Source organism: Zootoca vivipara, chromosome 7, assembly GCF_963506605.1.
Source record: "Zootoca vivipara chromosome 7, rZooViv1.1, whole genome shotgun sequence".
Classification (NCBI taxonomy): Eukaryota; Metazoa; Chordata; class Lepidosauria; order Squamata; family Lacertidae; genus Zootoca; species Zootoca vivipara.
Genome location: NC_083282.1, coordinates 36,632,185 through 36,654,920, shown reverse-complemented (window position 1 = coordinate 36,654,920; position 22,736 = coordinate 36,632,185). Strand labels below are relative to the sequence as shown.

At 42.1% G+C, this 22,736-nt stretch overlaps 2 protein-coding genes across 12 annotated transcripts in view; both read right to left on the bottom strand.

The window, feature by feature from the left end:
* The window catches only part of LOC118088452 (cytochrome P450 2J4-like), a 41,291-nt gene extending 18,608 nt beyond the window's left edge, over positions 1–22,683 (bottom strand). For 4 of the 7 annotated variants that reach the window (XR_009557897.1, XM_035122125.2, XM_035122121.2 and 1 more), the window contains exons 1-8: positions 9,284–9,492; positions 8,318–8,480; positions 6,051–6,200; positions 5,549–5,709; positions 4,748–4,924; positions 3,506–3,641; positions 1,541–1,728; positions 37–175 (exon numbers count right to left, since the gene is read on the bottom strand). Coding sequence is in view for 4 of the 7 variants with exons in the window: in XM_035122125.2 (XP_034978016.1) it covers positions 37–175; positions 1,541–1,728; positions 3,506–3,641; positions 4,748–4,924; positions 5,549–5,709; positions 6,051–6,200; positions 8,318–8,480; positions 9,284–9,484 (1,315 nt within the window). In the remaining 3 variants the exon portion in view is untranslated. Of the gene's footprint in view, positions 1–36; positions 176–1,540; positions 1,729–3,505; positions 3,642–4,747; positions 4,925–5,548; positions 5,710–6,050; positions 6,201–8,317; positions 8,481–9,283; positions 9,493–22,571 lie in introns of those variants that run through there. The other 3 variants (XM_060276865.1, XM_060276867.1, XM_060276866.1) reach the window with 2 other exon arrangements.
* On the bottom strand, positions 9,865–22,711 carry LOC118088453 (cytochrome P450 2J2). Of its 5 annotated transcripts, none has more exons than XM_035122130.2 (10): positions 22,572–22,711; positions 20,324–20,632; positions 19,308–19,470; positions 18,433–18,582; positions 17,441–17,601; positions 16,538–16,714; positions 15,881–16,016; positions 15,378–15,562; positions 14,399–14,537; positions 13,312–13,492 (listed from the first exon to the last, which is right to left on the bottom strand). In XM_035122130.2, the coding sequence occupies exons 2-10, from the start codon at positions 20,522–20,524 to the stop codon at positions 13,317–13,319; spliced, it is 1,488 nt and encodes a 495-aa protein (XP_034978021.1). In that variant the 5' UTR covers positions 20,525–20,632; positions 22,572–22,711; the 3' UTR covers positions 13,312–13,316. The 5 variants fall into 5 exon arrangements, with proteins under 5 accessions (XP_060132853.1, XP_034978021.1, XP_034978020.1 ...); XM_035122129.2 differs by having other exon boundaries at positions 20,324–20,702; positions 22,572–22,691; XM_035122131.2 differs by having other exon boundaries at positions 20,324–20,568; positions 22,572–22,688.
* Between the last annotated feature and the right edge of the window lie 25 nt (positions 22,712–22,736).

Here is a 22,736-nt window from a genome sequence, read left to right as displayed (position 1 = left end):
CTGCAATTCTGATGAGCAGCCCATGAACTTTTTTACCTGCGGAGAATGGCAAGAACGCTTCCCTTTTCCTGAACTGACCATTTTCGAGGAAATGGCCAGGATTAAACATATCTGGAGTTTCCCACACGTCCTTGTCAAAGAGCAGTGAGGTCAGGTCGGTGAGCAACATGGTTCCCTGCCAAAGAAGAAGCAGAAAAGACACCAGATTTAAACTAGCACAGAAATCTTCTTGTTTTGATCAGTGCAAACACAGCAATACCAAGCCTCCGATTCTGTCTGCCAAATAAGAAAGGATATGTTCTGAAATGAGAGATTCCCTATGCATTAATTCAGTAACCCATTGAACCACAACTCAAGAAAACACAGGCTCCTTTATAGATTGTATAATACTAGACTTTGCCAGAGTGTTTAGATTTAAGATTAGAAACACCAAATGCCGGTTGCTGTGGTTTTGGGTGGCTAGTAATGGTTATTTTAAAAAAGAAAGTGAAGAAGAACATTAACTTTCCATTCAAATGTTTCAGAATGTGGTTGGAATCCATTTTTGCATTTAGCCAAAAGTCTATTTAGCCCAAATCCCTCCCTCCACTCTAGATTCTGATCCAGAACCACATAACTTTTAGAAGACATCTGAAGGCAGTCCTCTATCAGGAATTTTAAAATGTTTTATATTTTACTATGTTTTATATATGCTATTGTCGGGACGCGGGTGGCGCTGTGGGTTAAACCACAGAGCCTAGGGCTTGCTGATCAGAAGGTCGGCGGTTCGAATCCCCGCGACGGGGTGAGCTCCCATTACTCGGTCCCTGCTCCTGCCAACCTAGCAGTTTGAAAGCACCTCAAAGTCCAAGTAGATACAGTGGTGCCTCGCTAGACGAATTTAATTCGTTCCACGGGTCAATTCGTATACTGAAAAATTCATCTAGCGAATCCCATAGGAATGCATTGGGAAAAATATTATTATTATTATTGCCCATAGGAACGCATTAATTGAATTTCAATGCATTCCTATGGCAAACCGCGATTTGCTAGACGAATTTTTCATAAAACGAATTCGTCTAGCGAGGCAACCTCTGCTCGAAAAATCTCTTCGTTAAGCGAAAAATTTGTCTTACAGGGCATTCGTCTAGCAAGGCACCACTGTAAATAGGTACTGCTACAGCGGGAAGGTAAACGGTGTTTCCGTGTGCTGCTCTGGTTCGCCAGAAGCGGCTTTTGTCATGCTGGCCACATGACCTGGAAGCTGTACGCTGGCTCCCTCGCCCAATAAGGCAAGATGAGCGCCACAACCCCAGAGTCGGTCACGACTGGACCTAATGGTCAGGGTCCCTTTTTATATTATATGCTATTAGCCCAGGGTGGCTGGGGAAACCCAGACAGATGGGTGGGGTACAAATAATAATAATAACAAATTATTATTATTATTATTATTATCATCATCATCATCAACAACAACTTTGGCTTCAAGTTTTTGCATCTTAAAGGAAGATGAAAGGAAGATGAAAGGAAGAGAAGAATGGTGTATCTGCTTCATATTTACTTTGGGAATATGAAACCCAGCCAGTGTAGTGTCCTTAGTTGTCACCCGGGGCACACTCGAAGGCAGAATGTTGCTTATTCTTTGAATTTCATGAACAACCGCATTGGTATACGGCATGCTGTCTCTGTCACTCATGGCTGGCTGGCGAGACTGGCCAATCACAGAATCTATTTCCGCTTGGACTTTGGCTGCAGAGAAAAGAAAATCTGCTTTCAACAAAAAAAAAAAAAGAACAGACTCGATCTAAGATCTGTTGGGGAGGCCAATCTTTAAAATTTAATGGATTTGAACAAATAGAGAATCGATATTTAAATGGATGGATAACCAAATTTTCACTTATTGGCCCCAATTTTGATTTGGACCAGTCAACTGAGTATCCTGATATTTTAATAAAGGCACCTACAATGTGCATCAGCATAGGAATAGTAACATGAGATTTAGAAATAAACAAAAGAATATCATCTCCAGATGAAACCTATTTGTATCCAACTGAATTATGTACTTCTCCACAGATCAACGGTACCTATGCTGTCTAATAGCGCAATCTAAGGGTTCCGGGCATCCTTGTCTAGTTCCTCTAAAGTAGCAAAAAAGCATGGCATTTACTATTACTGTAGATGTGATCAAATTGTATAATATTGTTACAGAAGCCCGGTGCCTGTCTCTCTCTCCTCCAAGCAGTGGCAAGAGTGCATGGGGCCACAGGCACCCACACAGGGTCTGTGTTCCTTTGGAGAACAGAAGACATGGTGGAGAAGGTTGTGCTTTGAGAAGTATGGTTTCTTCACCTATGTACACCTTCAGTCTCCATGCAGGGGGTCCAGATCTTACAGCATGGCCCACAGCAGAACAGGAAACCTTTCGTGTCTGTCTCCCAGTTATAGTAAGAGCTGTTTGACAGTGGAATGGACTCCCTTGGGAGGTTGTGGGCTCTCCTTCATTGGAGATTGTATTAGATAACTATATATGGAGGCCAATCTTGATGTCCCACTGCTGGCTGCTCATTGTGTGGTGATGATGGAAGAGCCCTCCTGTATAGCAGTATCCCATTGGTGGAACTCCCTTCATTTGGAGGTGCACACAGAGCTTTCACTAGTGGAATTTCAGCATTGCCTTAAGACTTGTTTCTTCACCCTGGGTGTTTCCTTGGGGGAAGGTGAGTTTTTTCGGTTAGTCCGCCTGAAAAGGAAATGTTCTGTCTGCTGCAGAAATGGAATTGCCTTTATTGCACGGTTGTGCTACCTACTCTAATTATTTTTACTTATCGTTATTGCACCTAATTTTAGATGCAAAGATTCATATTAAACAACCAAAAGAGAAAACATCTTAACTATTACACAACAGCAAAAATAAGGGGTGGCATTCACAACTAGACCTACTCAGTAGGCCCATTAAAGTTAACTGAAACTAATGAAGAAATTAGGATCATCAATCCATTTATTTCTATTTATTATCACTGCTACTAACATGACTATGAATAAAGCCATAGTATCACAGGAATAGCCAAACACACTCCTAAACCCTAGCTACTCAAACTAATAATTATAACTTTTGAAATGAAAACAATGATGTTGAAATGAAAACAACTGAAAAGGTTGAAAATAATTTATGCCACACAGCATTAAGTAGCCATTAAGTTAGCCTTGCTCCCCGTCGTTGGGGGGGGGGGGTCTGTGGGGCTGCCCCGGTGGGGGAGGGGGGAGGGGAGTACCTGGGCTAGTTGTCCATTGATAATAGCAAGCTTCTCTTGTTTGTATGTTTTCTGTCTTTTTTATATATTTTCCCACAACAATTTCTGTTTTTGCTTTATTTATTTATCTCTTTTAAAAATTACTTGAGTGTAGACATGACTAAGTTAGGTCCATTAATTTCAATAGGTTTGATCTCAGTAGGCCTTCTTTGAATACAAGCCAAAGTAATGAAAGACATTGCCAACTACAAGACATGAGCCAACTACAGTTCTACCTTGAATTTCTGGATAAATGGCCATGTACAGCAAAGCCCAGCGCAGGGTTGTAGAAGTTGTTTCTGTTCCAGCAAAAAACAGATCCAGTGTTGAATGTAGGAGGTTTTCTTCATGGAAACTGGAAGGGGCTTCCTCCTTAAAGCAAAGAAAATGCACCAGGGAGTTAAGCTGCCATTAAAAACACCATCCTACTGTCAGAGCCACATGTCAAGAGATGAGCAGGAGATTCAGTGACTCTTATCCTGCATCTAGACTTCAACAGTCCTGTGAATCACTGATGCTGGCATGAAGTTTGGGATTGTTCTGGTCAAGGACGCCAAAGCCCTATAGAGAAGGTATTAAGACAACTGAATTCTTTGGTCATGAGATGCCTTCATTACAGTGATTCTTTTAGACATGTCAACTGTTTGCTGTCACAAGCCACAGACAAGTGGTGAAATCCCAGCAGTGAACAAGTGGGGAGGTGTCTCCTCACAAAATACATGACTTCATATTCCTGCATGCAGAAATGTATTTTGTCTGAAGTCATAAACTCAACAGAAAGAATATGGGCAGCCACTAAGGACCATTCAGACAAGCCACATGACTAGTTCTGGTTTTTAATATTGCTTCTCTGCTTTCTACTACTATTTTATTATAATATACTAGCTGTACCCGGCCACGTGTTGCTGTGGCTTAGTCAGGGTCCTCGTTTCCCAGGACAGGGGGAGGATGTGACCCACCCCTGACCCCTGTCTGTTCCCCCCATATTAAGGATTTGTTGTTTGGCGAGGGTCTGTGGGGGTCCCTCGGGGGATCCTGGTGGGGTAGGGGGTAGGGGAGTACCTGCAGGTAAAGTTGGGGAGGGTCTCCCATTTCCTCCGTGGTGGAGGTGGTCCTGGGGTGTCCTGGATCTCGGTGGACTGCCTGGATCTTGGTGGGTTGCGCGGTGAGTTAGGAGAGGAGGAGGGGCGGGATTATTACCACACAATGGCGTCTATTCCTTTGATGTCCACTGGAGGGTGGTATTTTTTACACAAATTCAGGTTTTTACCTGCCTATAGGTGTGACATCTGTCCAATCTAAGTGCATTCAAACACTCGCATATTCGCATGTGACGTTGTGGCCAAATTTGAATGCAATCGGGCAAGCGGTTTCGGAGAAAAGTGGGCTTTAACAAACATGGACCTTTTACATCTACACACACACACACACACACACACACACACACACACACACTTTTTGTCCTTTTCATCTCTCACCTTGGCCATTTCATTTAGGTAGGCATCAATGAAGTCTCTGGGTTCAGATGGGTTCCAGTCTTCTTTGTGTTTTTCAATGATTTCTCTCACAAAGGTTTTCAACTGCCCCCATTTTTTAAAAAATGTCTGATGGGGCCCTGGAAGGTATTTCATGATGGTGGGAATGATATCGTACAGCTGAGAAAACAAACACTAACATCACATATGTGAGGCAAAACCCTCTGAAAAAAACATTCACATGCCGTTGGCATGGGAAAGAGGCTAGCAGTAATAAAGGATGGTGATCACAGGCTCAAAGATGGCAGACTCTCTTGGAACCAGAGGAAATCTTGCACTCATCACTGCTTATGATGGGAACCCATTGGCAATGTCTTCACTTCTTTGTTAGAAGTGTATGGACTGCAAATCAAATGGCATCATGGTATTGAGTTCTGCACACCTTCTACTTCACTGATTGACTTCCCATGAAGATGATTACCATCATTTGAAAAAGGCATGTATCAATGTCTGCTCATGTCATGAATATGTAGAATTTCTATTTAATGATACCCATCTGCATGAGTGTCAATTTACAGGTCGTAACTGCTTTGTGTGCAGAATTAATTCATGTATATCGTTTGTGATGACATCACTCTGTTCCCATACCAAGATAATATTCAGCCAAACATGTTCTTCTCATCCCTTAAAAATAAAATCCTTGCTGAAGAAACCTGAGAACTCAAAGCAAATGAATAGTCATCAAGAATGTTGGAGCCAAAGCAACTCTATTGTATTTGTCCAAAAGAACTAAATAAGACCTACCATACTCCAAAAATTTCCCTGAATATGGCATGCCTCATCAAGCAAGCGCAATAGCTTATGGAAACGGCTGTTATGGTAATCAAAGCGGTCCCCAAAAGTGATGGAACAGATGATATTTGAAACAGCATTATTAATCTGAAAGTGAGGGTCAAATGGCTGCCCTGGAGAGAGAGAAAATGGTGCAGAAGGAATTGGGATGCTTTTAGCTTCCATATAACAAAAACAGGAGGGGAACATCCCCATCAGAGACAGTATAGAGACACACCAATAAACCAAAACTATTGCACTTCAAACCCTATTCTATTTGCGACATTGGTTGTCAACATTATCAAAAATCTGCAGATATCCTCAACCCAACCTTTGTTCTTAAGTCTGTTCTAGTTCAGGGGCTTTGAGGTTCCAGCACAGAGCTTCACACTAGAACTTTCGTGCACCACAAAGATCCTCTGTGGAGTTTCCTATCAATACCCCCTTCACCATCACGAAGAGCTCTGGTTCTCACCTTTCTCAGCTTCTATTGCTTCGTTTAAGTAACGGCTTTCCTCCTGTATTCTTTCTTCTAAAGACCTTTTGCCCAAACCAAAGTTCCTGAGTGTTGATAAGGCAAACCGTCTTTGTTGTTTCCAGATGAGACCATTAGAAAAGACCAGCCCTAGATGGGAAGGAATAATAAGTACGTACAGCGAGTAAGTAGATTTAGCAATCCTTTTAATTACAAGATGGACTCCTCTCTGCTTTCCATTATTCTGCTTGCCTGCTCATGACATGCTGGAAAAGATTGCAAGGCATTAGAAACTACGGGTAGCTAATTTGTGCTTGTGGCTTTTATCTGGTTGCTCTGAGTTATGCCATTTTTCAGTTGGCTTTGCTGTTACTGCTGTTTCATTGATGCTTTTTCTGTGTTTTACTGTTTTGGTAGAATTTTTAATACTAATTTTATTTTGTCCTGTGAAACCCGGTGGGAACTCTTGATAGAAAGGCAGCATATATATATAACCTGAACAGTTTTAAAATCATACAGTCCATATATTTTATTCCTTCATTTCTGAGGGCCATTAGGTAACTCTGGTATTCCTTTTCTGGAATTAAGAGGTGTTAGTTTTCAAATGGGTATCCCACTCTAGCCACTTCTACAATTATTCACATCCTTCATTTGCTCACTCTGAATAGATTTCTCTTTTCCGTTTCATTTGCATAACTTTTTTGCTATGTGTTGGGCACCTGTGGACCTCAAGGGGACCTGCTTCCATTCCCACTGCTTTCCCCTTTCTTTATATCAATGGATGCAATCACAGGGACGGCTCAGCTCATCAGCTTTTAACGGGCATTAGGTGTCACAATAGACTCCAAATTCCTGAGTCCATGCTAGTGACCCCACTCATGACCTCTACTTACTGCAAAGGGGCAGTGTTGTTTCATAAAGGCCATTCATTTCTTGGCAGCTTTGCATTGAAAACTGCCATGCAATTGGCACAAATTTACTTTAATCTCAACTACTGGCCTAAGCAGAAAAGAAGCAACCTGGCATGTACCCAACAGTCATGTGAATTGCATCTTGCTCAGCAATGCTTCATGGATCAGGTCTGTAGGCGTGCAGCAACTTGCCTGGTTGACTATGATTGAATAAGAAATCCACTCAATGCTTTCTGTTGGGTGCCATTGCGGGCTATCATTCACCCATGTGCCGGGTTCTGATTTGGGAAGTCCCAGGGACTGTTTCCCAGACAGCAAAGGGAGCCTCTGGGCTGAGCTTGCTGCCTGAGTTATTGGTCCTGCCCACCTGCCTAATTAGTGAGTGGGCACGGGTCACCCAGTATGTAATATAGGACTGTGGCTTGCTCTGCAGCCACTTTCTGTTGGATCTCCCACCCTTTATATACTGCTGTTGCATATTGTTCTGCTCGACCTTGCTATGGTATAGCTGGTTGCCTGGTATCACCCAGATATTGGTTGTCATCTCTCTCAGTATTGGGGAAGACCAAAGAGTAGAAGGGATGCCTTGCTGTGCAATATTCAGGTAAGGAAGTAAACCGGAAGGGAATTAAACGTCAGCTTATTTCAAGCCATTGGCATGCCACAAACATAGTTATGTGCATACATGAAGAATAGCAAAAAAATGTTTATGTGGATACGTTTCCCAAGGCTGCTGGTATAGAGGAGATTCTCCCTCCTTGGGTTGGCTTGTGAACTATAATCCTTTTCCCAGGACTTACCACATAAGCAAATAAATGACTGTGAAGAAAATACTACCTGCTGCATTCATGCACTACGTAACGTCAACATATTATTCCATCACTACTAGGGATGGGGCAAAAAGTCACTTCAGCTTTCAATTAAAAGCAATCTTACTGCATTCTCAGTTCTGGAAATAATGCATTCAATTCGGTGGCAAACTGAAGAACAGAAAAATGAGGAACTGAATGAAAGAAAAACTCTCAGATTCCTCCACCTCTAACAATTGCGGGCCAATAATGATATGCTGTTTGATGCACTACAGAGCCAGACTCTTTGATTGCCACCCAACACTGAATAGTCAGCTCAGTTATAATCTAAAGAGTTTAGCAGATATACATCTATGCCACAACGTATTTTGGTTTAAAGATGCACGAAATGCAAATGCAAATTAGGGAAAGATCTAACAATCAGTTCTGAAAATATAAACTTGAGAAACAATCCAAAAGGTTGCACAATCAGTGCATACAATGAAAAAGAAAAGAGAAAAGCAAACTTTAACCATCTCAGTAATTGACCATGTTAAAAGAAACTTACCGAATGACCCAAATACTTGAGCAATAACAGGAGGTTTTGGACGATCTACAAAGTTTTCACCCTGATGGACAAGAGCTTCTTTCACCAGTTGCAGTCCACTCACAACCACAAAACGCATGTTTCCAACCTGAATGCTAAACACATTGCCGTATTTTTTGGAAAACTGGAAGGAGAGTGAGAAAGAAGAATTAAGATTGTGTGTGTATATGTGTGTGTGTGCGCGCGCATGTGTGTGCGTGTGCGCGCGCCTGGTACTTCTTGAATGCCTATATGGAAACTTTGGTTGCCATCAAAAACTTTGGTTGCTATCAAATATATCAGGGACATCAGAAATGCTGAAAAGGTTTCCAGGGACTGTACATGGACAGGCCCCGTCCATCCTCCACCTGCCATCTATTCACAAGAGCTGCTGCTTATGTATTTGTGGCAACTTAGCCTTGTCTACCACACAGGGTTGTTGCAAAGATAAAAGAGGAGGGAGGGTAGGACAATGTACAACAAAACACACAAAATACTTTGCAAACAGTAAGCAAAAGAAAGTTGTGGACACAGATTTGGTACAAATAACTGATGGCAAAACAGATCCTCTGGGTTCAGAGATAATACACATCTGGATACCAGATGCTGGGAACAAACAAAAAGAAAGGCCTTTCTCTTGGGGCCCCATGTGTGGGCTTCTCACAGACATCCAGCTGACCATTCTTGGAATCAAGATGCTAAACTACAAAGCAACTTATCCTGCAAGGGTCCTACACTCCTTTCCAGTGCAAAGCAGGGGTTAACCTTGCTAATCTTTGGTTGTATGGCAGCCTCAGTGAGGCCAAAATCTGGCGCCTCCAAATGGATCTTCTCAATTTTGGCCCACTTGGCTTGGCACCCTAAACAGAGAAACCAACCCCACCACCCTAAATCCAGGGGTGCAATGTTGTTTTTAACTCAGGCTATGGCGCTTTCCTTCATCCTTACCTTCAGTACTCCATTCTGAGGATTCTTGAAATCCATATGTAACAAGTTACCCAGAAAAGGAAGGCACATGGGCCCTGGGGGAAAATTCCTTGGGCGAATCTTTTTCTTGTAATCAGCAAGAAGTATAAATGTACCCAGAAACACCAGAACGACCTGCAGGGACAAGGCCTCCCAGAAGACAGAGAGCAGCTGTAGCAACATCTTCACAGTCTTCTAGCCTGGCTTTGTCAGAACAGATTGCAGTGTGTCAAGGGAAACCCAAATCTCATGCAGCTAGAGCAGCCACACTTCTCCTCTTGGCTAAAGTTCCTGAAATAAATAAGGGCAAAGTCTATGTGAATTGCTATATATCACACCCACAAAGAGGCAGGAAGGAGATGACTTAATGACTCACTGTACCAAGGGGGGGGGGGAGAGGAGAATAGCAGCTTTCTGTATTAGAATATTTCCTTTCTGTTTTCACTTTTGTGAAACAGTAAAGGATATTTTCCTTCATGACATTTCTAAGAAGGAGTTTCTGCCACTGCAAATCCAAGTACTGTCCATAAAGAAGTTAATAACTTCCCCTAAGGAGGACGTGTTTGGACCAGCAGTAGTTTCAGCAGCTCTGACCTCTGGCTAGCGAGGTCAGGGAATTCACCCTACTTGCCTTTTGTTCAGTATTGCATGGTATAGATTTTGCTTTGGCAACAGACTGGCCAGACTGTTTGGGAACCAGCTCCTCTCCAGATGCTTTTGGTCTCCAACTCCCAACAGCCCTAGATTGTATGGCCAACAGTCAGGGATCAGTGGAGAGCTCTCTAGTGCTAGACAGTTTCAGACAGTAGCACACCATGTAGAAGGGGGGAATGCAAATTCATTGCCAGGAGCTCTAGATTGGCTCCATCGGTGTGTGTTGAGTTCCTTTCCCCTCCCCTCCAAGTAAGCAGGAGTAACTCAGCTCTTGGGAGGTCTAGTGAGAACCGCCTTACCTTGGGGGGGGGTGTTACTGGTCTTAGCCAACCCATGATCTCTTAGCCTTGGTTCCCCATCTTAAATACAAGAATACAAAAACTGATGAAAATCAGCTGGGCAGGTGGAATTGTGCCTACTGTGGAGCTGAATGGCAAGGAAACCCTTGTTCCTGCCCCTGTGCATGTGGAGGAGCAATGGCTGCAAGCTACAACAGCATGAAGTTCTGCTGGGGGAAGTCAAGATATGAAAGAACCCAGATGCTAAAATGTTGCTGTGGAAACCAGAGGATCCCGCCTTTGGGGACCCAGGGGTACTTCTGAAACTATTGTGGGGACCAGGAAATACCTATTTCACAGAAGAAATAATAGTGATGCTCAGAAAAGCTCTGTCCCCAGAACAAAACAACAAAATAACTTTCATTCTTATTCATCTTCTTGTGACCAGGTGGACAATAAGTTCATTGTTCTTTAAAACCTGGTTTAAATTGTTAGTTTCAGTACTGCCAAATTTGGTGTAAGGAGTACATCCTGTTGCACTATTTGAGAGATTTCTATAAGCACCATCTCCCCAAACCCGTATGTATCAATACATGCCCACCTGGTGACACATCACCATCCAACAGAGTGGGGAGGAAACAGATGCAGTGTTGGCCAAATACCTGGGTGTCAAAAACCAGCTGTGCGGTACTTCTGACCCTCACAGAAGCAAAGATTGATTTATAAGGTGGGTTTCTCCACAACCCTTCCCAGTCTCTATCATCTATGGAAAGCTGCAAATTTTGTTCCCATCACAACTTCTAAACAGCACATGCACCTTCAGTGGATTTTATAAAGAACTGAGAGTAAGCCTTTATCTGTTCCATGATAACAATAGTTGTTCAAAGGCCTTAAGACTCCATGCTCCTTCTCTCAAAGAACACCACAGCAGAGATTTGTTCTGGCCAAGCATACATCTAGCCCAAGACTCTCAAAGAACTGCAGGCACAATACCCCCAGTAAATTTCTGCTTAAACGTTTTCAACTGGACACAATAGTACCGATGGAAAGGGAGCATGTATCTTCAGAGTGACATTCAAATTGAGACTTTAAACTAATTTCTTGGAAACCAATTTGCAGACTTAGTTTTCATTTTGTTATCCACTATGTATATTAAAGCACAACAATAACATTTTTGGAAAATAATAAAACCTGGGCAATATTCAAGAATTTAACCCATTAACTATTTTCATGGAAATGACTTTGCAGACTCAGTTTTCACCTTGCTATCCACCATTTATTAAAGAACAAAATTGTTTTTGGAAAGCAACAAAACCTAGGGAACATTCATTGTCTACCATCCAACTCAAGAGTTGTATGTTTAACTCACCAAATTTACTATATTTATAAGCACATTTAAACTCTGCCTTGGGGTTTGTGCCAACAGTACAGAACAGAGATAATCTCAGGGTCATGGGTTCGAGTCCTACATTGCATGAAATATAAGGGGGTTGACCATATTTCCCAGTGTTAAGTTGTTGAGCTTTTAGGGGGCAGTGTTGTTTAATTTAAGATGGGTATCTATAAATTATTATTGTTGGGTTTGTTCATTATTATTTTTTATAAATCACCCCTACTTTTCACAGACATTTTCCCAGTTCAGGAAAAATCTGCCCGGATGCCATTTGGCAGCCCAATTCCTGGATGTGTCCAGGAAAACTCAGATATATGGCAGCCCTAGATTAGCCTTGGGGTCCCTTGCAACTCTGTGATTCTATGAGTCTATGATTCTATGAATTGGTTTCGTAACAAAATTTTCAAAGCAACATTTTCTAGTTTTATAGACATAGGCAGGAATTCCATTATTATTATTATTATTATTATTATTATTATTATTATTATTATTATAATGCACTCTGGGCAGCTTCCAATAGAAAAATAAAACACAGTAATCTATTAAACATTAAAAAGCCTCCCTGAAAAGCCTTCAGATGCCTTCTAAAAGTCTGGTGGTTGTTTTCCTCTTTGACATCTGTTGGGAGGGCGTTCCACAGGGCAGGCGCCACGACCGAGAATGCCTTTTCTTCACTACAGCCAGGACGTAATAATATTGAAAATAGTGGGATGTGGGATAGACCACCTGACCAAGAAGTGGGAGGTTGGAATTTGGATCCTCACCAATGAAACATGATTTGGATATATACACACCCCTGAGAATCATGGGAAATGTAGTTTACCCCTCAGAGAGCTACAATTCCCAGCACCCTTAAAATATAGTTGCCTGAATTCCTTGGGGTGTGTGTGTGTGTGCGTTGAATGCACTTTTTTAAAAAGGTACAGGCTGCAATCCCAACCCTACTTACTTAGGATAAGCCCTAATCAATTCTGGCTAAACATAATTAGGATTAAGCCACAGGTGTGTTTCTGCCCCACAAACTTGTTGGGTTTTTAATGCCTATGTGCAAATTTGCAGATACTCACATTGAGCAATTAAGAGTTGGCTAGCAGCCAAGATAGCTAAGTACTAGGTCAAGACCAGGCATCCCCAAACTTTGGCCTCCAGATGTTTTGGACTACAATTCCCATCTTCCCCGACCACTGGTCCTGTTAGCTAGGGATCATGGGAGTTGTAGGCCAAAACCTCTGGAGGGTATGCCTGGTCAAGACGAACTCTCTCCTAATCTGCCTGAAGCAACAACCTGGTAATTGGCTGAGGGGACAATAAAGACAGGACAATCATGACTCTCAGAGTGGGTTGATAGTGATATGAGAAGGTTGATGTTTAGAGAGAGAGTAGTCAGAGGGAAAAGTGTCTTTGTTATTTTCCTAAGATCCAAGTCTGTTCTAAGTCTGTATATAGTAACTGTGAGACTGCTGTATATGAATAAAGCTGTATATAGTTATCCAGTTACTAGTGGCAGTGAGTTCCTGCATCTATCCTGTCTTGCCAATGCCTTGCAACCAAAAGCTTCCTGTAGGCCTGAGCATACTCTGCTGTGTCCAACTGGTTCTAGTTGGCAGTCTTCCCTTGGTTCAGCCCTGGTGGTTCTAACAAAACTAATCCGACTTTTAAAAGAAATGGCAATGCTATAAAATGGGTCCCCTTAGCGAGAGAATGCACATATCCGGTATGGCAGGGGAGACAATGCCAAACCCATCCTATATTCACGGCTTAATGTCTCATTCTTTGGAGCCTGGAAAGTGAACTTCTGCATTAGGGCAGTGAAGAAAAGAAAGAGCTCAGTCCTCGCCAACTGCTCTCCCAGACAAGCTCGCTTTCCTAGAAGACAAGGAGGAAAAGACTGTTTCAGTGGAAAGCTATTGCTACAGTAAACGGCTGCAAAGTTTAAAACATCACTGAGGGAACAAATACAGTCATACCTCTAGTGACGTATGTTTCAGGTTGTGTACGACACGGGATAGGTATGAGCCGAACCCGGAAGTAACAGAATGGGTTACTTCCGGGTTCGGTGATTCGCGCATGCACAGACGCACCGAATGACATCATATGCGTGTGCAGAAGCGCTAAATCGCGCGGGGAGCATGCACAGATTCGGCGCTTTAGGGTAAGTACTGGTTTGGATGCGTACAAGACTCTGGAACGGATCCCATTCATATGCAGAGGTACCACTGTACTTTAAAAAAAGTATGTTGTTGCAAAATGAAGATAGAAATCAGTCCTCTGTACTTCCTAGTGAAGCCAATGGGAACACTGAACAAATATGATCATGGTTTTCGAGAATTTGGAATAGATACATTTCAGTTAACATAAATTTCTCTCATATGTAGTTTTGGAGAAAATTTCAATTTCAATTATATTTTATTAGGAATATCCCTAATCTGCATATAGCTTAGCTAAGGGTGTGGCAAACAGAGTAAGTTGCTCAAGTTCCAGATGGAAGTAGGTTTCTGTTCTATGGCAGCTGAGAAAGGTCCCAGTAAATATTCTCTTCACTACTTACTGGGTGGAGGGGGGAGAGTATATCAACACCATTTTATATAACACCCCACCTCCTATGACAGCCATTTTGTGACATGCACACAGAGCACTTCCTCAAATTCCCAAATGTGACCAGTGGCCACAAAAGGGTGGTGACCCCAGCAATACACCAGGCTGCCAGCAACCAAATCACCATCATATTGTCACTGTTGCAGTTGTGATGAGCAGCCCATGAACTTTTTTTACCTGCGGAGAATGGCAAGAATGCTTCCTTTTTCTTGAACTGACCATTCTCCAGGAAATGTCCAGGATTAAACTCATTGGGTGTTTCCCACTCATCCTTCTCAAACAGCACAGATGTCAAATTGGCAAGCAATATGGTTCCCTGGCAAAGGAGAAGCATAGAAGAAAGTAGATAAAAATGACAAGGCACTTCTTAGTGTTCTCTTCGAAATTATAGGAGTACTAAGCCTCTATCCCCTGACAGAGCAAAGATGTGTTCTGAATGCAATATTTACTTCTCATTATTACTGTAAGTAATTCATCCAAAGAAGTCCCACAAAAGCACAGTTCCAATATAGATTTTAAAAGACATTCAAAGTCAGGTTGGCAATCAATATGGTTTCCTCTCAAAGAAAAGAGGAAAAGACAGTAGATTAAACTGGCAGAGAACTCCGTGTTTTTATCTGTGCAACTATCTACAGCCGTACTGAGCCTCCTGGATCGAAGTCCAACTCTGTCCACCAAATCACATATGATACGGTTTAATGAGAGACATCCCATGCATTATTGAGTAGTTCATTGAACCACAACTCATGAAAACACAGGTTCCTCTATATATGTTTAGATTTAGGATAAGAAACACTGGTGCTGGCTGTTGTAGTTTTGAGTGGCCAGTATTGGTCATTTTAAAAAGAAAGAAAAGAAATATACTACCTATCCATTCAAATGTTCCAGACTATGGTTGGAATACATTTTTGCAAGTAGGTTGGAAAGAGCCCAAAGGCTATCCATCCCAAATCCCTCCCTTCACTCCAAATCTTGAGGCACCCCAAGAACAGCCAAAACTCCATTCTTGCCTATTGGTCATGCTGGCTCAACAAGCTGGTAAGAGTTGGACTTGACCAACATCTGGAGGACCTCATTTAGAACTCTGGCTTCAAGTTTTTGCATCTTGAAGGAAGAGGAAAGTAAGATAAGAGTAGTATATCATCTTAATACTTACTTTGGGAATATGAAACCCAGCGAGTGTGGTGTCCTTAGTTGTCACCCGGGGCACATTCCCAGGCACAATGTTGCTTATTCTTTGAATTTCATGAACAACCGCATTGGTATAGGGCATGCTGTCCCTGTCATCCATCGCTGGCTGGCGATGGCCAATCACAGAATCTATTTCCACTTGGACTTTTGCTGCAAAGAAAAGTATGTCTGCTATTAATACAAGGAGAACAGACATAAACCAATATCTGCAAGGAAACTGCATCTTGGTGTCCCACCACTGGGTACACACTAGATGGTGACAAGTGATAGACCCTCCCGAGTAGCAGTATCTCATTTGTGAAATTCCCTTCAACTGGAAAAGCACACAGGACTTTCACTAGTGAAGTTTCAGCAATGCCTCAAGACATCATTCTTTCACTGAGGGCAAGGTGCATTTTCTGACAAGTCCACCTGAAGCGGCAGTATTCCAATTGTAATGAAAGGCAAATAAGCCAACTACAGTTCTACCTTGAATTTCTGGATATATGGCCATGTACAGCAAAGCCCAGCGCAGGGTTGTAGAAGTTGTTTCTGTTCCAGCAAAAAACAGATCCAGTGTTGAATGTAAGAGGTTTTCTTCATGGAAACTGGAAGCAGCATCCTCCTTAAAACAAAGAAAATGCACCAGGAAGTTAAGCTGCCATTAAAAACACCAGCCTACTGTCAGGGGATTCAGTGAGTCTAATCCTGCATCTAGGAAGGTCAAGTCAACAGTCCTGTGAAATTCGGGTTCGTTCTGGTCAAGGAAAGACTTCCAATAATTTCTGGTCTGGGTTTATTCAGACAACTGAATCCTTTGGTCATGAGATGCCTTCACTACAGTGATTCTTTTAGACGTGTCAACTGTTTGTTCTCACAAACCACAGACAAGTGGTGAAATCCCAGCAGGGAACAAGTGGGGATGTGTCTCCCCACAAAATACATGACTACACAACACACATTTGTACAACACCTGCACAAATACACTTTATCTGAAATCATAAACTCAATGGAAACATGGTCAACCACGAAGGGCCATTCAGAGAAGCCACATGACTAGTTCTGGTTTTTAATATTGCTTCTCTGCCTTTTACTACTATTTTATTATGGGATACATATATACTGTTTGTCCTTTTCATCTCTCACCTTGGCCATTTCATTTAGGTAGGCATCAATGAAGTCTCTGGGTTCAGATGGGTTCCAGTCTACTTTGTGTTTTTCAATGATTCCTCTCACAAAGGATTTCAACTGCCCCCATTTTTTAAAAAGTGTGTGATGGGGCCCCGGCAAGCGCTTCATGACTGTAGGAAATGCATCGTACAGCTGAGGAAACAAACACTAATATCACATATGTGAAGGGAAACCCTCTGAAAAAACATTCACATCATGCCGTTGTCATGGGAAAGAGGCTAACAGTAATAAAGGATAGTGGACACAGGCTCAAAGATGCAGACTCTCTTGGAACCAGAGCAAATCTTGCACTCAAATCTTGCTTATGATGGGACCCCATGGCAATGTCTTAACTAGAATGTACAGATTGCAAATCAAATGGCATCATTGTGGTTAGTTACAAGCACAACTTGTAATTCACTCATTGACTTCCCATGAAGATGATTACCATTTTGAAAATGGCATGTGCTAATTGCCTGCTGATGTCAATAATTTTCAGTTTGATGATGCCCTTTTGGATGGGGTTTCACATATTAGAACAGGTTTGTGTAGGATCAAGCCACCCCCTGTTCACATACACAGAGATTTTATTCGGTCACACATGTGACACCCCTCCACCCACCTAAAAGCACAAACTCTGCTGTAATACACAATTCCCCAACCCCTATTACAATACTAAAGTCTTTAGTGCCTTGATAAAGAATGCTAGAGGGCAAAGGAATACGGATGAGTCAAGAGACTTGAATGAATACTAGGGAGAAAACAGAAATCAGAACATGAAGAAATAGGAGGCGCCAAAGCAAATGATTGCAGAGTCAGTAAGAATGTGGGAATGTGTCTGGAATCAAAGCAATTCTGTTGAACTCAGAGAAGACGTACCATACTCCAAAAACTTCCCTGAAGTTGGCTTGTCTCATCAAACAGGAGCAATAAATTATGGAAACGGCTGTCATGGTAATCAAAGCGATCCCCCAAAGTGATGGAACAGATGATATTTGAAACAGCATTATTAATCTGAAAGTGAGGGTCAAATGGCTGCCCTGGAGAGAGAAAGAAAATGGTGCAGAAGGAATTGGGGTGCTTCTAGCTTCCATATAACAAAAACAGAAGGAGGGGAAAGTGGTTGGATGTTGATGAGGCAGGATTTGTTTTAGCTGAAGAAATCATTTCATGTTAACATTATATTTTGTAATTTAACCTGGCACACCCAGGACTCTAAGGTCCATTTATATTTTCAAGTGAGAATTTATATTCTCCATAGACAATGATTGTTCTGCAGTATGGTGATATTGATCTGTGAGGCAGGAGGTCAGGAAAGGGCATTTTTGTAACAATGGCTGTCAAAAAGGATAAGGACTGTCCCCATCAGAGACAGTATAGAGACATACCAATATACCAAAACTATTGCACTTCAAACCCTATTCTATTTGCGATATTGGTTGTCAAAATTATCAATCTGCAGATAACCTCAACCCAAACAGGTTCCAACACTGAGTTTCACACTAGAACTTTTGTGCACCACAAAGAGCCCCTGTGGAGCTTCCTATCAACACCCCCTTCACCATCACAGGGTCATTCCACTCAAAGCAGCAGGGCTGGCCCTACGGGCCGCCAGGGGGGTGCCGCGCTGCTGCACCTGCGGCAGCCGCACAAAGAAACAGGGTGGGGTGGCCGCTGGAGGGATTGTCACACCACGGCGCCCGGGCACCCAATATGCTTAAGACGGCCCTGCAAAGCACAGCTACATTTGTGTGAAGAAATAATGCCACAGAGCTTCACACTCTGGCTAATGCATTTTTGATCTTGCTCATACAAAGTAGCAACTTAAATATCATAGATGGTGCCACAGGTTTATTGATTCTGGTTTTCACCTTTCTCAGCTTCTATTGCTTCATTTAAGTAACGGCTTTCCTCCTGTATTCTTTCTTCTAAAGACCTTTTGCCCAAACCAAAGTTCCTGAGTGTTGATAAGGCAAACCGTCTTTGTTGTTTCCAGCTGAGACCATTAGAGAAGACCAGCCCTAGATAGGAAAAAGTAATAAGTACATACAGCAAGTAAGTAGATTCATTTCCTCATGGTTAATAGATTTCCTTTTTTGTTGTCTTTTTCATTTGCAGAACTCTTTTGCTATGTCAAGGTCATTATCCCTCCTTAGGTTGGCTTGTGAACTATGGTCCTTTTTCCAGGACTTATCCTATACTGTAAGCAGATAAATGACTATGAAGAAGATACTACCTGTTCCTTTCATGCTTAAGCACTAAATATTATTCCATTTGTACTAGGGATGGGACAGAAATTCAGTTCAGCATGGATTTAAATGCAATCTTACTTCAGTCTCACTTTCTGAAACAATGCACAAACTGGAGTGTTACTGATGTATAAGTGTTGCAAATTGAAGAATGGGAAAATGAAGAACTGACAAAGAAAAACGGACAGATTCCTCCATCCATAATAATGCCAGGTTCTTACTTTCAGGCTGTTTATCTTCAGTTGCCTCCCAATACTGAATGGTGAATTCAGTTAATCTAAATACTTTAGTAGGTATAGTTTTATGACACAGCTTAATACTACTGGTTTAAAGATGCAAGAAATGAAAATGAAGATTAAGGAAAGATCTAACAACGAGTCCTGAATATTTAAACTTGAGGAATAATCTAAAAGGTTCCCCAATCAATGCAGGCCATTAAAATTAAAAATGAATTTTTAAAATTATCTATGTAATTGACAACATTAAAAGAAACTCACCAGATGACCCAAACATTTCCTGTGTACCAGGACTACTTAGTCGATCTACAAAGTTTTCACCCTGATGGACAAGAGCCTCTTTCACCAGATGCAATCCATTCACAACCACAAACCTCATGCTTCCAATCTGAAGACTGTACACATTGCCGTATTTTTCTGCAAGCTGAATGGAGATTGAGGAAGAATGCAAGAAATGATATATCCTCTCTCTATATTACATATTTCCTGCCAAACTAGCAGTTCGAAAGGACATCAAAAGTGCAAGTAGATAAATAGGTACCGCTCCAGCGGGAAGGTAAATGGCGTTTCTGTGTGCTGCTCTAGTTCACCAGAAGCAGCTTTGTCATTATTATTATTATTATTTATTATTTATACCCACCCATCTGGCTGGGTTTCCCCTGCCACTCTGGTCGGCTTCCAGCAAATACCATGTAGTATGTGCATGTAGTAACTTAGCCTAGTCTACCACACAGAGTTGTTGCAAAGATAAAAGTGGGGAAGGTAGGACAAGGAACAAACAAACACACACACACACACACAAAAATACTCTGCCAACCACAGTAAGCGAAAGGCAGTTGTAGACCCAGATTTGTTACAAATAACTGTAGGATAAAATAGATCCTCAAAGTTCAGAAGCAAAACACTTCTGGATACCATATTCTGAGAAGAAACAAAAAGAAAGGCATTTTTCTTGGTGCCCCACATATGGGCTCTCCCAAACATCAGGCTGACCTCTCTCAGAATCAGGATGCTAAACCTGGAAGCATCTCAACCTGCTTCTCCAGCCAGGGTGTTACACTCCTTTCCAGTGCAATGTGGGGGCATATTTTGGTAGTATGGAACTCTGAGAGTGACCAAAATCTGGCACACGTAAATGGATCTTCACAATGACCGATCCTCTCAATTTTTTTGCCCACCTGGCTCAGTGCTAGGCCAGGGAACCACTTGCACCACCCAAAATCTGGCACAGCAGTGTTGTATTTAACTCATGCCATAGGTTTCTCCTTCACCCTTACCTTTTGTAATGAAATGTGGGGCTTCTTGAAATCCACATGTAGCAAGTTACCCAGAAAAGGAAGACGCATGGGCCCTGGGGGGAAATTCCTTGGGCGAATATTTTTCTTGTAATCAGCAAGTAGTAGAAATGTAGTCAGAAACACCAGAACGACCTGCAGGGACAAGGCCTCCCAGAGGACAGAGAGCAGCTGCAGCAGCATCTTCAAACCCACCTAGGTGTTCCTTTTGCAGATTGGTCTTCTGTCTGTTGAGGGAAACCCAATTCTGTTCCCACTAGAGCAGCCACACCTGTGTTCTTGGCTAATGCGCTTGTAGGAAATGAGAGCAAAGTCTTCATATATTGTTGTACATCACGCCCATAAAGAGGCAGGAAATAACCTAATGAATGATTCCACCAAGCAGGAAAAAGAGAGTGGGGAGGAGCAGCAATCTGAATTAGAATGTTTCCTTCCTATTCTCACTTCTTTGGAACAGCAAAGGTTAATTTCCTTCATGACATTTCCAAGTAGGGTTGCCAGACTCAGATAGAGGACAGGACTTCTGTGCCTTTCATTGCCCTGCTCTCTTTTGAGTCTGGAAACCTTAAAGAGAAACCAGCAGACCCTTTGTTTAATTTCCAAGCAAATTGAGGTCATTATTCAACCATAAGATATTACTACAAATAAACAAATTACCCCAAAAGATAATCAGAATCCAAATCACAGCATGGTATGATACAAAATACGACAACATAGTTAATATAAACAAAAGCAGCATTTGAATATTTAGTTGTCTTCATCTTCTGTTACCTTCTTGCAAAATTTCTGGAAAACACTTTAAATATTTCCCTATGGACATCAGGATATCTACACCAATTTATATATTGTTGAAAGTATCCAGCTATGCCCTGTCCACCTTTATGCTCAAACAAAAGGAAACACAATGGCACAATTTAATCTCTTTTCTAACCTCACCACCACCACCACCAATACAAATTGCCGGCTCTAAGGCAAGGCTGGGTGGCGCAGGACGCCGTGCCACCAGGGGGGTGCCGCACAGCTGCACCTGCTGCAGCGGCGCTGCACCCGCCCGCCCGCCATGGTGGGAAATGGGGTGGCGTGGGGCCGCCGGAGCGATCTTTGCACCACGGCGCCAGGGTGCCCGTTATGCTTAAGATGGCCCTGCCTATAGCTTATGAGGGAGTTTCTCCCAGGAGGCTATATGCTAGAATATACACACTAATAATTCAGTTCAGTTCAGGTGCAATTGTTCCAAACTTTCGTTATTGTCCACCTAGTCACAAGAAGATGAACAGTAAGAACATTGTTCTTTAAAACCCGATTTGAATTGCGACAGGTTCAATAGTGCCAAGCTTGGGGTAAGGAGTACATCCCGTTGCATTATTCTAGAAAAAATTTTATAATCACCTTCTCCCCCAAAGTATCGGACGCCCAAACAATTCCACAAATATTTTCATGGAAATCACTTTACAAACTCAGTTTCCACCTTGTTATTGACTTTGTTTATTCAATCACAACAGAAATACATTTGAAAAACAATAAAAGCTATGGAATATTCATCGTCGACAATCCAGCTCAGAGTTGTATGCTTAACCCACCAATATTACTGTATGTATAAGAAGCACATTTAAACACTGCCTTGAGAGTGGAGCCAACAATCCAAAGCAGCAAGACCTGGTTATGCAACAAGGGAAAGTGCTTGTATGTTCTTTAAGATGCATTGATGCAGCTAACATATTAAGCTCTTTGCAAGATCACAAAGAACAAAATATGCCTTGTTAACACTTTCTAATTTTGTAAACATAAGCAGGAATTCCATTAGAGCTGGATCTTGAGTTGTGAGCACACCCTTTTCTATAAACAAACCAATGCCTTTTTCCCACCAGAACAAGCTTGCGTTCTGTCAGAAGCTCCGACCCAGAAGCTCCTAAGGATCCACAGTTGCTGTTTTCAATTGATTTTTATTGACATTTTCTCAGAAAAAAATAAGAAATACATAATAACAAACAAAACTTGGCTATGAACTTATTCCTGGTACTACGGGCTGATGCATATAAGACAAGAAGTGAAGCAAGAAGAGGTGGTAAGATGTAGGAACAGCGATTTGGAAAAGCAAAAGTGGAGAGAGACAGAGAGCGCTAAAGATCAAAAGTGTTTAGGTATAATACAAGTGCATAATGGACATGGAAGATCACTGTTGTCAGGAAACAAATTCAACAGACGGAAATCCTGCAGCAACATGACTTACCAGCTGCTCTCTTCAGTGACAAGACCTGTTCCGTAGGCTCTTTAGAAGAGAGCCAGAGGAAGCCCACAGTGTCTTGGGGCCCTGACCTTGATTCTGACCTATCTTTAAAAGGGGTGAAAGCAAGCCATTTGTTCCCTGTCCAGAGAGGGGGGAGAGAGAAAAACA

Excerpts from the sequence above, each read along its gene's own strand:
- LOC118088453 (XM_035122130.2), bottom strand. The coding sequence starts at position 20,524 with ATGCTGCTGCAGCTGCTCTCTGTCCTCTGGGAGGCCTTGTCCCTGCAG. Across the intron at positions 17,602-18,432 it reads AGCAATAGAAGCTGAGAAAG|GGCAGCCATTTGACCCTCAC; the intron begins GTGAAAACCAGA and ends TTCTCTCTCCAG. Across the intron at positions 16,715-17,440 it reads AGGGAAGTTTTTGGAGTATG|CTGTACGATGCATTTCCTAC; the intron begins GTACGTCTTCTC and ends TTGTTTCCTCAG.